Consider the following 14,425-nt stretch of genomic DNA (forward strand, 5'->3'; position numbering starts at 1 on the left):
CAGAGGGCACTGCCACACTTCACAATGCAACCCTGGTCTCACCGACGACGACGCCACCAAGCCTTTCTGATCCATGGGTACCGTTCTTTGCACTGACTCACTTCACACTGCCACCCTGGTACCCTCCAATGCTGCTGCTTGCTGACATTGATGCCGCTGCTTGCACCGTGGCCTGCCAGCACCACAGTGAGCCCCGCACGACTGCGCACCACAGCTGTGGTCTCACTGACGCTGCTGGACAACCGTCCCTGTGCCGCTGCCTGCACCGCGGACTGAGTGCTCAACACGCCACACCTCTGCACTTCGCACCACAGCCCTGACACCTGCTGATGCCGGTGCTCCCGATTTCAACCGCATTGATCTGCAACACGTGTGACTTCAAGAGCCTGACGACTCCTGCACACACCTCCGGAATAGACAACTGCTGACACCGGCTCTTCAGAGATGACAGCTAGGGCCTCAATGCCCTGCAGTTGTAAAAGGTACTGTTTTGCGGGTCTTCCCAACACTGTATTGGACCTGCAACGCCGCAGTCAGCCAGAACTGTTTTGATTTGTTGTTCATGATGCTGTGAGAGCCCTGGACGGAGCATTCGACTTGAAGGGATGGAATTTTAAGACAATTTTTGAGTATTGATATTTCTAAGAACTGTATGATTGATTTTGATCATTTTTGGTGTTGTTTACACAGATAAAATATTGGTTCTTTTTCTAAAACTGGTTTGGTGTAATTTTGTAGTGCTTTCACTGTAGTTCTGTTGGTTATGTGCAAATGCTTCCTACACTGCCTCTGAGATAAGCCTGACTGCTCATGCCAAGCTACCAAGAGGGTGAGCAGGGATTATTTTAGAAGTGTATCCCCCTTCTCCTGACTAGGAAGAAGGGTCCCTACATGGACAGGATAACAACCTGCCAACTAGAAACCGCCCTTTCTAATATATCCCCTTCTAAATATACCCCTGAGTTTGATGGAGTTTAATGGAGCAGGGGCACTGCCACTTTACACCAGTACTCCCACTACACTCAACTGTAAATGCCCCCCCCCCCCCTTAATCTTCTCTTCTAAGTAAATAGTAAGATCAGATCATTGCATCAAATGGGCATGTAAAGCAGACATCTGGAACTGGCTGCCACAGGGCCTAGACAGGGCAGATTAAATATGATCAATTTATAACAATGAAACAGGACTACCAAATACACAGTTTTTTTGGAGGAATATACCATATTAGAACATTGGAATGTTGGGAGCTCCATTGAGTGCTCCATGCTTTTACGGGCCGGTGAAGGCCAACAAAGCAACATTCCAATGTTGTTTTCAAAGGCCTCTCGGAGCCTGAGGGAATTTAAAACCCTCGGTCTCCGAGAGGCCTCTTTTTTTATTTGTTGGAACATTCTGCCCTCCAGTGGCAGAATGTTCTAATAGCCTTATAGCCCTTCGTAGCTGGGCTATATGAGTTATTAAAGTCCCGCTCCCTTGTTAAAGGCCCGAGCTGCGCTGGAGCAGGCCTTTAATAGCCTATATAGCCCGCTACAGCGGGCTATAAGGCTATAATAAAATGTGGAAAATATATTATGCCTTTCGATGTGTTTATATGGCCATGATGCCCAAATATTGGCCAAGACAAGAAAAGCAAATGTACCCGAGCAGGCGAATGGTGAAACAAGCTGGGTATTCATTATGTTAATCAGTGATTCTTAACTTTTAGACTTCTGTGGACCCCCACTTAATCATTATTGGAATCTGGAGTTCCCCACTGAGTCATTATTTGGAATACGGATACCCCATCCTAAGCAATTTTGATGAGTTGAATGGCAAAGCTATATGTAAAAATGCAGAAGCAGGCATTTATTAAACAAACACACAAGATGAAATATATTATTTCACAAATATATATTAAAAAATGTGTTAATCTTAAAGCTTTTCTAAATTCAAATGAGCCTACCCTTCGTTCAAATTAGATTCTGTTGGCTGCACTTGCACTTCTAGCACAAATCAATCTGAGGATACCAAGTTACATTTATATGTTGCTTCTTTACTTATATACTTTATATGTATTTTTCTAAGCAGAAGCAGACCCCCTTGATAGGCGTTGCCAACCCCCAAGGATCCTCAGATCACAGGTTAAGAACCGCTGATGTACATGATAGTCTATGATACTTTTGATTTTTATCAGTAGTGCATGTATTGTTGCCAAAAGCCTAAGCTGTGTGTGTGACTTGGCAACAGGTATATATTTACAGAATTGTTTGAGCGTGATGTTGTCCACGTTTTTACAATTTTAAATAGCTTCTTTCCATTCTTGAACATGAATGACTTTAGAGCAAACTAGAATGCCAACAGCTATCAAAAGACCCAAATGACAACTATTTGATATCAGGATGTGATTGCAGCCCATGTAACGGGTTCAGACGGTATTGTTTATACCTTTAGAAGTGCCAAGGCTGCAACGTTTTTTTCCAAAAAATGGACTGCTTTCATTTCTGGCAGCAGAAAATCTTTGTTACTGCCATTAAGGGTTGCTGCGTGCTAGCACCATTTTGGAGCTATACCATTTTCATGGCCCCTACCATACACCTTTTTTTCCTTGAAGTGCCCTCATTCTTTTTGGAAAGTAACCTGTCCCCTCTAGCCCTCTTACCCCCACTTGCACTGCAACCCGCCTATGAACAATTGTCTGCCCATCTCTGGCACCTCACACATTTTTCAAGTAGAGGGCTTGCTGGCTCACAATTGCCTGCTACATGATGTTCTACCCGTATGACATCCTTCAACAGGAAATTGTCCCTGAAGTCAGGGGGGCCCCAAACGAAACCTTTGGCGACATTGAATGAAATCAGGAAACTTTGCTTGACTTCACCAAGTTTAAGTTTGTGACTTTGGCTATCATCCCTTGTGCAGCAAATACTTTCTATATCCTTAAATATTTCCAAAGTCAATAGTCTTTAATTTACCCTCTTTACTACTATCACATGTTGAGGGGTGACTGCCCAAATTCAAAGCTTGAAGCTTCAGGTGCAGATAGATCTCTGCAACAAGTCCACCAACACTGGTTATTTTACTGCAGAGCTGTAGTTGCCTATTGCCTCATACTGTCTCATCTGTATTTTGATCTTTTATTGCTCTCTCCTTCTCTATGTTCTCCTAACCCATCTGCAGCATTCCTCCCTTTCTGGATCTTCTTCACGCTTAAATATCCATTGAAGTGATTTTTCTTAAAGAAAACTCTTGAATTTGATTGCCTATTTTATGCTCATGAACATTTCTCCATCCTGTCTGAATGTCACAGTTCACAGTTTGACTGTCTCTGAAGACCTGAAGTTCACCATTTGTTGTCCTTCATGTCAAGATTCACACGTTTGCTGCTCCTGCAGAACCTCCACTGGGGCTGACTCATAATAACACACACTTGCAACACTCCTATTAAAAATAACACGAAACTACATAAGAAAGTCTCAAAGTTGGTTCTAGAGTCCCAGTTCATTAGAGCGCTCTCTGGTAGAAGGAGGATGAAACTGTTCACTTTAACAGCACCTCCACCTTGAAGGAAACATATTTGGTCAGCATGCAACTATCCTTGATGCTCCAGGACTGTAACAGTCTGGCATGTACAACGTTTCTAGGTTATCTTCAATTTAGTGTAAATAGAGATATTATTGTGTGTCGATCTCCATCTGCTTCTCTTGTCTGGATGCTATGCCCCCCTGGAAATGGGGCCCACCTTGCACTGTAATATATTTGCTAGCATGCTGAAACGCTACGGAGACATAATTTCCTCTGGTATCAACCAAAAACCCATGGTAGGCGCAGTTTCACGTTGACCACAGATCCTCTAGTTACTGTTAAACAGAGGGAACTGGACAATTATCTTTAATGGGATGATAAAATAAATAGTACAATATAGGATCATAGGTTGCAGCACCCACCAAGGGTGAAATATTGTCCGTAGAGTGATCTCCTCCCTCCAGGTCAGTACTTTCTACTTGTTTTTCTTCCATTTGACTAATTAGACTAACACAACTGATAAATATATGCATGAGACAAAAGTGAATGACTGTAGACAGTGTCCGTAATGATCTAGACTAGAGTGAAGTAGTCACGCTGATTGATACCTAAGTGTTGAAGCCGTGCAGTGCTTTGGTATATTCACTATGAAAAAGATTTTCATTTCATCTGCTTGATAAAATGAAATTCTGTTTCTATAATACAATAAATAACACAAAGGTTCTTGTTAAAATCATGAACTATCTACAGGTGCCTAACCCTTGATGTTTCCTGACCATCCCTTCACCTGCACCGCAATGAATCAGATAGTAATAAGAAAAGACTACTGGTGAAATGAAGCAAAACACTGTTGAACTTTGCTTAGGGGAGCAACAAAACAGACGTCTGAAATGCTTTCTGCTTTTCCTGTCAGTTGTGGAACTATCACTGAACCTATAACTTATTCTATTTCTGTCGATTTTTAAAATGAGAATATTATTTAACAAACAAAATGTCAATAGCAAATGTATGACATGTTACAAAATACATGTGTAAAGAAAATCTATACTTACTTCCACTGGGCGGCAAGAATAGTCCATTTATACAGCGAGGTTTACTGTGATGGAAGTAACAATTGATTTTCACACAACCAATAGGTTGGTTTTCCCAGAAACATGGTGGTGCACAGCGTGGTTTCTGTGAATTCGAAACGAAACAATGACTTACAGAGAAACCAAACACAGGATGATTTGGAAACATGCACACAACCTCTATTCATACTAGTTAATAAATAGAACATATTTAATGTTACTTAGGGTTGATATTACTTTAGAGATTACAGATTTGGGTTTTATTTGGTCAGTGACTAGGTCTGATCATGAAAACCAATTGTAAGTAATCACTTATGCCTATTTTAAATATGGTTTTTTTGGTTATAGCACTAACCGATGGATCAGCTATGAAGCTTTAATGTATGCCTTCCCACACATTAGAGCCATGTGATAGTGCTTGGCCAAGTCCCTGGGGTGGGGCTGAAATCTGCATGTGTTAATTTACTGTTAATGTTCACCAGGCATGGACACACCCATGCCCATGCAAAAGAAGGAAGGTCATACCACTGAGGCGAAACACAACAGGGGCTATCATATGAGGATTTTAGGGGAAGGGTTCAGGCAATTGTTTCAGCTAGGATGGGGCTGAGGCCACTTCACATTGCCATTGTTAAATGTCCAAGAATACTGTGCAGGAGGGTTAAAGCAGAGGCAGAGTGATAATGTGGAACCCGAGGGTTAGGTTCAGGTGCCTATTTTACAGAATGTTCCACCCCCACTTAAAAACCCCTGCACAAGAAAGAGACATTTAAGAATACATTGCACCTGGGCACGTCAATGCCAGAGGCTGCCCAGCTGGAAGAAGAAGCCACCTGACTCCACTGCAAGGATGAACTGAAGGACTTTGACTGCACCTGGCACCCAGGGACTGAGGGACAGTTGCCTCCTTATTCACTCTGTATTAAAATAGGGGGACGGACCTACTTGGAGGGATCCTGGATGGTAATTCTGGATCTTTTGTGGGCTTGTCCTGCAGCTGGGTGACCCTCTCATTAGGAAGCATGCCACTGACTCTATTGCTGACACACAGATGCCCAGAAACTAAGCCAAAGCCATCGGACCTGGGGAGTGTTACAGATATGCTACTGTGTTGGAGGAGCTGGTAAAGAGGGCTTTGGTGAAGGCAGGTACTCTTACTCTTGATAAATGACAGGTTCGAAAACATAAGCATTACAAATCAAGCTCCCTGAAAATGAAACTTTTAGAAGCCAGGATATCTGAATAAACTAATCCTGATGGTTGAAGTTCACTACCAGGAACAAAACAGTACCTCCCTCTTGAAAATCAAGACTACAAGGACAGAGAAAACAAAATAGGCAGAGAACGAATAGTATAGCCTTAATCACAAATCCGTGAAATGGCCCAAGGTGGGCCAAGACCTCAGTGGTTGGTGCAACCTTGTTTTGTTTATATCTATGGGGAGGGGCTTGTGGGGGACCCCCTGTCAGAGAACATCTGCAGGCCCAGGGACCCCACAATCTGGGGCCCAACGCATGTGACAATTTCCTTCGGGACCTCATCCCCTGGGACGGAAGATGATCATCACTGGAGTCTTAAATGGATGGATGTGTCTCTCACTCCCTGAGCCTTGCACTGGGGGAGATGGGTACACACCACTATCAAACGTTGACAACCCATGTAGGAGAAATGAACTGTCGGCTCCTGCACTGGTTTAAGAGTAGTGTCAGTCAGGCATGGAGCCAGTCAGCGCAGGGGTGGACTCCCCTGCTGTCCCAGCCTAGAGCATACTGGATTAAAAAGTTATAAGCACGAGGTGAAGCCACCTCTTTAAAACAGCAGAAAGCTAAACATTTATTTGGGTAGAGTGGCACAGCCACTCATAAGATATTCATGTCACACGTTAAAGGAGTGTCCCACAATCATCTGGTGTCCCAGGTAAGAGAGGGGCATCTCCAATATATTGAAAGGTGTCCAGGGGTGCTGCCAGGACTCAACAGCCTCCACATAAACCTGCCCACTGCCTAAATCTCCCAGGGGACTATATTGATGCACCAGAGACAGGTTCTACTATGGTTTACCCACTTTTAGAGCTTATGTTTTGGAATATGAGCTCTGGAGTGTGGGGATTGTAGGGATTCCTGTTGGTCGGTTCTAAAACTGCAATAAGAGCATGGTAAAGGTAGAATAAATATGTTTGCACAAATTGAACTGAAAGTATATTTCATTTACAATATTGATAATGAAATCTTATATGACGTGTGTTCATGAAAGTTATTGAAATGTTTCTAAATGCTCTTTTTACACTGTTGATATTGACACTGCAATGATCTATACATTAATGAGCATTATTGAGATGGTACTATCCACAGTTATTTCAATGGTGCGGCGTGTGATATGTAGCAGTTTTATGGTAGCTTTGCTTATATTAATACAGTAACAACATGACAACGTTAGTAACCTGTCTTTTTGATAATAACACCCCCTTATAATTTGTGTCTAGTATAAATGGGGAGTATTGTGATGAAAAGCTTCAGGGCTTGCTCAGCAGTGGCGGCTCACATAGGGCGTGCTGCGGGGTAGTGGGCGGGGAGGAGTAGGGTGGGGCGTTAGTAAACTCGGATATACGACGGAATAAAGGAACGTAATAATTAATTTCCTCTATTCCGTCGTATATGTCTGAGTTTACTACCCCCCGACACTCCCCATCTCCCCATAGCATGCCCTATGCGAGCCGCCACTGGACAAGAGGGTGGTGTCACCTGAAGATGCAACCTTCAGGTATATTTGGGTATCATCACCGTACAGGTGGAGATGATCCTAGAATTCCTAAGGATGACACAGAGGGGTATGAGAAATAGAGATTCAGAAGGGTCAGAGAGAGGATCAAGCCTTGTGGTGCCCATTGCTGCAGGCTAGCTAGTTTCAAAACAGATTTCCTGATATTCACTATTTGAGAGGGGTTCTTTAAGTCGGAGGTGAACATTTTATGGACTACGTCTTTAAATTCCATTTGATGCTTCAGGCTATAAATCAGGGCTAGGAGGTTGTCTTGTCAAATGCAAAAGAGAGAGGTCAAGGAGAACAAGACTGGAGTATCCAGAGTGAAGGATCAGAAGGAAGTCATCCACAGTCCGCAGAGCTGCCATCTCTGTGCTGAGTCCAGATGGAAAACAGATTGGAACGTATCAAGGAGATTCTTTGCATTGATGTGAGAGAACAATTAAGACGGTACATAGCTCTGATCACCTTACCTAGGAATGGGAGGGTGCAGCCAGGACTTAAGTTGTTCAAGTTGTTGTGATCCAAAGATTATTTCTTAAGAATCAATCAATCAATCAGGGGTTTGTAAAGCGCGCTACTCATACATGAGGTTCTCAAGGCGCCGGTTCTGTTTATGCGGATCCGGGGGTCTCTGCCAGGGCGAGGTCGGCGGAGCGGAGGTTCCTCTTGGGTACGTGGAAGGATACTCTCTCGTAAGAAGAGGAGAGATTTGACCAACTTTTAGACTGTCTCGGAATGAACTATATTCATGGGGGGCTTTAACTAGAGTTCTCCACACAGGGATTGGTTGTTTAGAGGGAAGTCTGCTGATGGATCCAGAAATGGCATCGCATAGAAGGTTTGAGGGTTTCACCTTGGATATCAACAACAGTAGATCTGCCTCTGAGATTAGGGAAATCAGAACCATGGCTTCAATGCCATGCAATATCGATTCTGCTCTGCTTTCTGGTGTCCAGAAGGAACATGTAATTGTCTTTGCCTTTCTCATAGAAAGTTGTAGTAAGGCCTCGGATGGCTCATTGAGGTATTGAGAGGCATGTTGTTGGCTTGTTTAATTACTTGAGGCGAGGTTTGGGAGAGCTAAGTTAGCAAGGCATTCGATATTGTGGTTACACTTTCTCCTGAACCAAATTGTCTCCTACTGGGCGCCTTAGATGTTTTATTGTAGGTAAAGGGCACTATAAAGAGAATTTACAGGTAGTCACACCAATCTACTGGAATAGAGGGAGTAGCGCCAGCGGCGTCACTAGGGGGTGCGGGGGTGCGGACCGCACCGGGTGACACCCTCACATGGGATGACACCATCTGGTTACGCTGTGTAAACACAACTCTGCTCGAAGGTGAGGGCAAGTGTGTCTCTGTGCTAATTTAAAGGTATCCTCTCAGTGTCGCACGCACGAATGCAAAGCACATTTCATTTATTTCAGTCACTTTGTGAAGAGAAGAGAACTGTAAGGGTGAAACCATGGGGGGGGTGGAGAAGGCGACAAGGAAAGGGTTAAAAGAGCAGCACACAGGGAGGGGGGGTGCAGGCGGGGGAGGGGGGGTGCAGGCAGAGAGGGAGATGGTGCAGGCAGAGGGTGAGATGGTGCAGGTGGAGGGGAGAGATGGTGCAGGCAGGGGGTGAGATGGCGCAGGCAGAGGGAGAGATGGAGCATGCAGAGGGGAGATGGTGCAGGCAGAGGGAGAGATGGTGCAGGCAGAGGGTGAGATGGTGCATGCGAAGGGGAGATGGTGCAGGAAGAGGGAGAGATGGTGCAGGCAGAGGGGGAGATGGTGCAGGCAGAGGGGGAGATGGTGCAGGCAAAGGGGAGATGGTGCAGGCGGAGGGGAGATGGTGCGGACAGAGGGAGAGATGGTGCAGGCAGAGGGGAGATGGTGCAGGCAGAGGGAGAGATGGTGCAGGCAGAGGAGAGGTGGTGCAGGCAGAGGGAGAGATGGTGCAGGCAGAGGGGGAGATGGTGCAGGCAGAGAGGAGATGGTGCAGGCAGAGGGGGAGATGGTGTAGGCAGAGGGGGAGATGGTGCAGGCAGAGGGGAGATGGTGCAGGCAGAGGGAGAGATGGCGCAGGCAGAGGGAGAGATGGCACAGGCGGAGGGAAAGATGGTGGAGGTGGAGGGAGAGATGGTTCAGACAGAGGGAGAGATGGTGCAGGTGGAGGGGAGATGGTGCAGGCAGAGGGAGAGATGGTGCAGGCAGAGAGAGAGATGGTGCAGGTGGAGGGGAGATGGTGCGGACAAAGGGAGAGATGGTGCAGGCAGAGGGGAGATGGTGCAGGCACAGGGTGCGATGGTGCAGGCAGGGGTGAGATAGTGCAGGCGGAGGGGAGATGGTGCAGGCAGAGGGGACATGGTGCAGTCAGAGGGTGAGATGGTCCATCCGGTAAGTTGTGAGGGGGTGACACCATGAGTTACCCGCATCGGGTGACACCAGCCCTAGTGACGCCACTGTGTAGCGCAGCCCTATCTCACAGAAGCTTGATGGGCTAGGGTCCTCACAGAGGACAGGTACCCGCTACCACCATGCTGCTGCTGGTCACCACCTTCACCATGTCCCCAGTGCCCCGCTTCATAGCCCAGAGCCACCGAATCTGGCCGGGGTGCAGGTAGTGGGTGGCAAGGTAACGGTAAAGGCCTCATGTCTGACTCTACTGCCGCCTCGTAGACAGTGATGGAGGGGAGATCATGCTTATACCCTAAGGGAGTGGTATTAAGATCCTCTGACAGCTCTTGTTACCCATCAACTTCTGTTTTGAGGTCACGAGGGGCCCTGCAGTGGGCGCGTGGAAGAGGCGCACCTCAGAATAACATTAATGCCGGGTGCACGTGATATTGTGATGTTTCAGTTTTACCATCTTTACATTTTTACTCTCATCGTGTTATGAGCTTGTGGCTATACCTTGAGTCTGTACAAAGCCTTTGTAACAAAGCACGAATACTTGTTCCCATGCAGGCTTAACTGCTGCCTGTGCTCGTATTCCTTCCTCCAGCGCAGGTTGGTAATCCGCCCTGTCTGTGCTCACTCCTACCCCAGGCTGGACATTTTAACTTTTAAGCCACATGACAGACGTTGTTTTACTGTGTGTAAACACCAGAGTCTCTCCGAATCCGACTCTGTACATGCATGACTAGGAGCTAAACATGTTGGCAGAGCCACTCCGCCTGCACACAGAACTATGCGTAAGTCAGCAGAGTTTTTCAGGAACTCTGTGGAACTCCATAGAGTAAAACTCTGCCAGCTCCACCCAGACCTAACAGTCATTAATTAACCTACATGGCTTTCTAGGTATGGCTTGACAGTTCAACTGTCACCTTACCTTTTAAGCTACCCCAATATTATTCTACAGTCTTTGATTCCACAGAAATACATATCTGTTTCTGAGCTATTTTCATACTGATGTTTCACATTAACATTCAACATTCCTTTCAAGCCTGACCTATTGGCATTGTCACTGCTTGTTATTTAAATAGCTAAACTTTACATGAAACCAAGAACTCCCAGACCTCCGCCCTTTCCGAACACTTCTAAGAGAAGGCGGATGCCAGCAAGCTCCTCACAATGTAAAAGGCTCCATAGTAGCAACAGCATCAGGTGGACGAGGACCCAGGCATCTCTAGGCCTCTGATCGTGTTCAAAATGTTAGAACAACCATGACGGAAATGGATTCGGTAAGATTGTGCATAAGGCCCCATAATTAATTTACAAAGTAATGCTAGGTAAAGCGGGAGAGCAGTAAAGTAAATTCTACTGTGAACAGTAGAGCTGGTATGTCTGAGCACCTTATATAAACAAATAGATTCTATCAAGAAAAAAGTGCAAGTGTTTATTTTTAAGGGTTTTTATAAATATATTTTTGAAAGGGAGGTTGGCTCTTCATCTAACCAATGGGATGAAGGCACCATGTGCTTTTAAAATACCCCTCACACACTAAGAGTCCCTTAGTGTCATGCTTCATCATGGGGGTCTTCCCGTCCCTCTACGGGGCGGGGCGTGCTGCGACCTACGAGCTACGCGGGAGCACTATAGTTTTGTGGTGAAAGACTATGTATTTGTGCAGTGACAGTGGAGGTGGTGAGGTGTAGGGACCTACAGAAGTGATTAAAAAGGTTAAAAAATTCCCTGGCTAGTGGAAAAAATAATTGTATTCGCTTCCCTGGCTGGGAATGTTAAAAAGGGGTTGTGGGGTAGGGCTGTTTAGCAACTACCGGGTCGACATGTTTCACAGACAGTCCCCTACTGTCTGATCATCAGGACCAGTGGTGGTCCCTACTTGGAGGTACTCAGTTCTAAGTAGTATAGCCTAGAGTCCTACAAACTGATAGCAAAAATCGGCTAACAGTTTGTGCTTCGGAGCTTGAGTTGGCCCAATGTGAAGCGTGAAAAATGAAAAAAGACGCAGTGGTCTCTGCAAGAGAAAGGAAAAAAATAACAGAATGAAGTAACAACATTCATAGCACATGGTTAGACTCGAAATTGTCATTGAATTTTTAGAACATATGCATATCTAGCAAAAATTTGAAGATAGCTTTTACCAAAAGAACTCCTGATTGCGGAGTTTAGTTTTTCGGTAAGACGAACATACATAAAGTCTCAACACACATATAACAGTGACTCACAGAGAAGGACTGACACCCATTTCTACCAATGTCTCTGTTCTCTTGACTGAAAAGAGATTGTGCAATCGGTTTACTCGTTTTCTGAGTTGTGATTGCAAATGATAGGAAAGGCACAGAGATATATATAGATGGTATACATACTTTCCCGGTTCAGAAAACGTGCCTCATGAGCCGGCAGATACGAGGGTTTTTCGATGCGGTTAACTAAAAAAGGGGGATAGACAGAGCCGCATACTCTCGTTAGATTGCTTGGTTCGTGGGAGCTTGTTTTACCTTTTCGTTTCTGAAGGTCTGTCAACCTCGGCTGTTAGTTCGTAGTTGATTTTAGTTACGTAACCGCTGCTTGACAGTGCCTTATTCCTACCCCCGTGCCACTCCGAGGAGAACATCAGCTTCACCTCGCCTTCGTCTATTTAACATATGCCGGTAATGCACTCTCATCGGCGTATGTATTATTTCCAACTACTAGTCTGCTAACTCAAAATGGCCGCTTGTTTTTGGAACACTTCCTGGTAGGACCGGAAGTGTTGTTTTTTGGTTAGGCGTTGGTAAAAGACATTGGCTAGGATGTATGGATAGGGTTCCAAAAACATTAGAGATTTTTCAGGGAGAGGTCTAACCAAAAAACAACACTTCCGGTCCTACCAGGAAGTGTTCCAAAAACAAGCGGCCATTTTGAGTTAGCAGACTAGTAGTTGGAAATAATACATACGCCGATGAGAGTGCATTACCGGCATATGTATAAATAGACGAAGGCGAGGTGAAGCTGATGTTCTCCTCGGAGCGGCACAGGGGTAGGGATAAGGCACTGTCGAGCAGCGGTTACGTAAGTAAAATCAACTACGAACTAAGAGCCGAGGTTGACAGACCTTCAGAAACGAAAAGGTAAAACAAGCTCCCACGAACCAAGCAATCTAACGAGAGTATGCGGCTCTGTCTATCCCCCTTTTTTAGTTAACCGCATCGAAAAACCCTCGTATCTGCCGGCTCATGAGGCACGTTTTCTGAACCGGGAAAGTATGTATACCATCTATATATATCTCTGTGCCTTTCCTATCATTTGCAACGCAACTCAGAAAACGAGTAAACCGATTGCACAATCTCTTTTCAGTCAAGAGAACAGAGACATTGGTAGAAATGGGTGTCAGTCCTTCTCTGTGTGTCACTGTTATATGTGTGTTGAGGCTTTATGTATGTTCGTCTTACCGAAAAACTAAACTCCGCAATCAGGAGTACTTTTGGTAAAAGCTATCTTCAAATTTTTGCTAGATATGCATATGTTCTAAAAATTCAATGACAATTTCGAGTCTAACCATGTGCTATGAATGTTGTTACTTCATTCTGTTATTTTTTTCCTTTCTCTTGCAGAGACCACTGCGTCTTTTTTCATTTTTCACGCTTCACATTGGGCCAACTCAAGCTCTGAAGCACAAACTGTTAGCCGATTTTTGCTATCAGTTTGTAGGACTCTAGGCTATACTACTTAGAACTGAGTACCTCCAAGTAGGGACCACCACTGGTCCTGATGATCAGACAGTAGGGGACTGTCTGTGAAACATGTCGACCCGGTAGTTGCTACACAGCCCTACCCCACAACCCCTTTTTAACATTCCCAGCCAGGGAAGCGAATAAAATTATTTTTTCCACTAGCCAGGGAATTTTTTAACCTTTTTAATCACTTCTGTAGGTCCCTACACCTCACCACCTCCACTGTCACTGCACAAACACATAGTCTTTCACCACAAAACTATAGTGCTCCCGCGTAGCTCGTAGGTCGCAGCACGCCCCGCCCCGTAGAGGGACGGGAAGACCCCCATGATGAAGCATGACACTAAGGGACTCTTAGTGTGTGAGGGGTATTTTAAAAAAGCACACAGTGCCTTCATCCCATTGGTTAGATGAAGAGCCAACCTCCCTTTCAAAAATATATTTATAAAAACCCTTAAAAATAAACACTTGCACTTTTTTCTTGATAGAATCTCTTTGTTTATTTGAGTCTTCCAGGAAGGTGATTCTATCGCTTCCTCTACACTTCCTCTCTTGATTAAAAAATGTCTGAGCACCTTCTAACTCAACGATATCCGACTAGCAACGGCCACCCTTTACCACCTCTCTCATCTGTTTCTACAAATTGCTAAGGTCTAACAGAATATTGTGTTCAACCATGCGTGAATAATTTTCAATCAGACAGCAGAAGAACATTATTTTTGTCATTGGGTATTTCAAAATTTCACATGTCAACCTATGAAAAATTCAGATCTGCGCCATCCCGTGCAAAAACTGCATTCATTCACACGTAGGCCAGTGTAAATTGTGTTTTAGGCAATTGCTGCTCAGTAGGAATCTTGGTGCATAATTGCCCTATATATTAGATAATTTCCTGTAACATTGCCTTGGATTTTTTGTTGTAAGAGTAATAGATCAACAAAAAATGTGATACAGTGAAAATATTAATATAGATAACAGAAGCCATAA

General features: G+C 44.8%; 1 protein-coding gene across 1 annotated transcript in view; it reads right to left on the reverse strand.

Moving 5' to 3' along the window:
* Positions 1 to 14,425, reverse strand: part of ZC3H11D (zinc finger CCCH-type containing 11D) — a 194,178-nt gene that overhangs the window by 178,497 nt on the left and 1,256 nt on the right. Inside the window, exon 3 of the mRNA XM_086931116.1 lies at positions 4,554 to 4,677. Within this exon, the coding sequence (XP_086787242.1) occupies positions 4,554 to 4,677 (124 nt within the window). The remainder of the gene's footprint in view (positions 1 to 4,553; positions 4,678 to 14,425) is intronic.

The sequence above is a fragment of the Lissotriton vulgaris genome, chromosome 1_1 (genome assembly GCF_964263255.1).
Source record: "Lissotriton vulgaris chromosome 1_1, aLisVul1.2, whole genome shotgun sequence".
NCBI lineage: Eukaryota > Metazoa > Chordata > Amphibia > Caudata > Salamandridae > Lissotriton > Lissotriton vulgaris.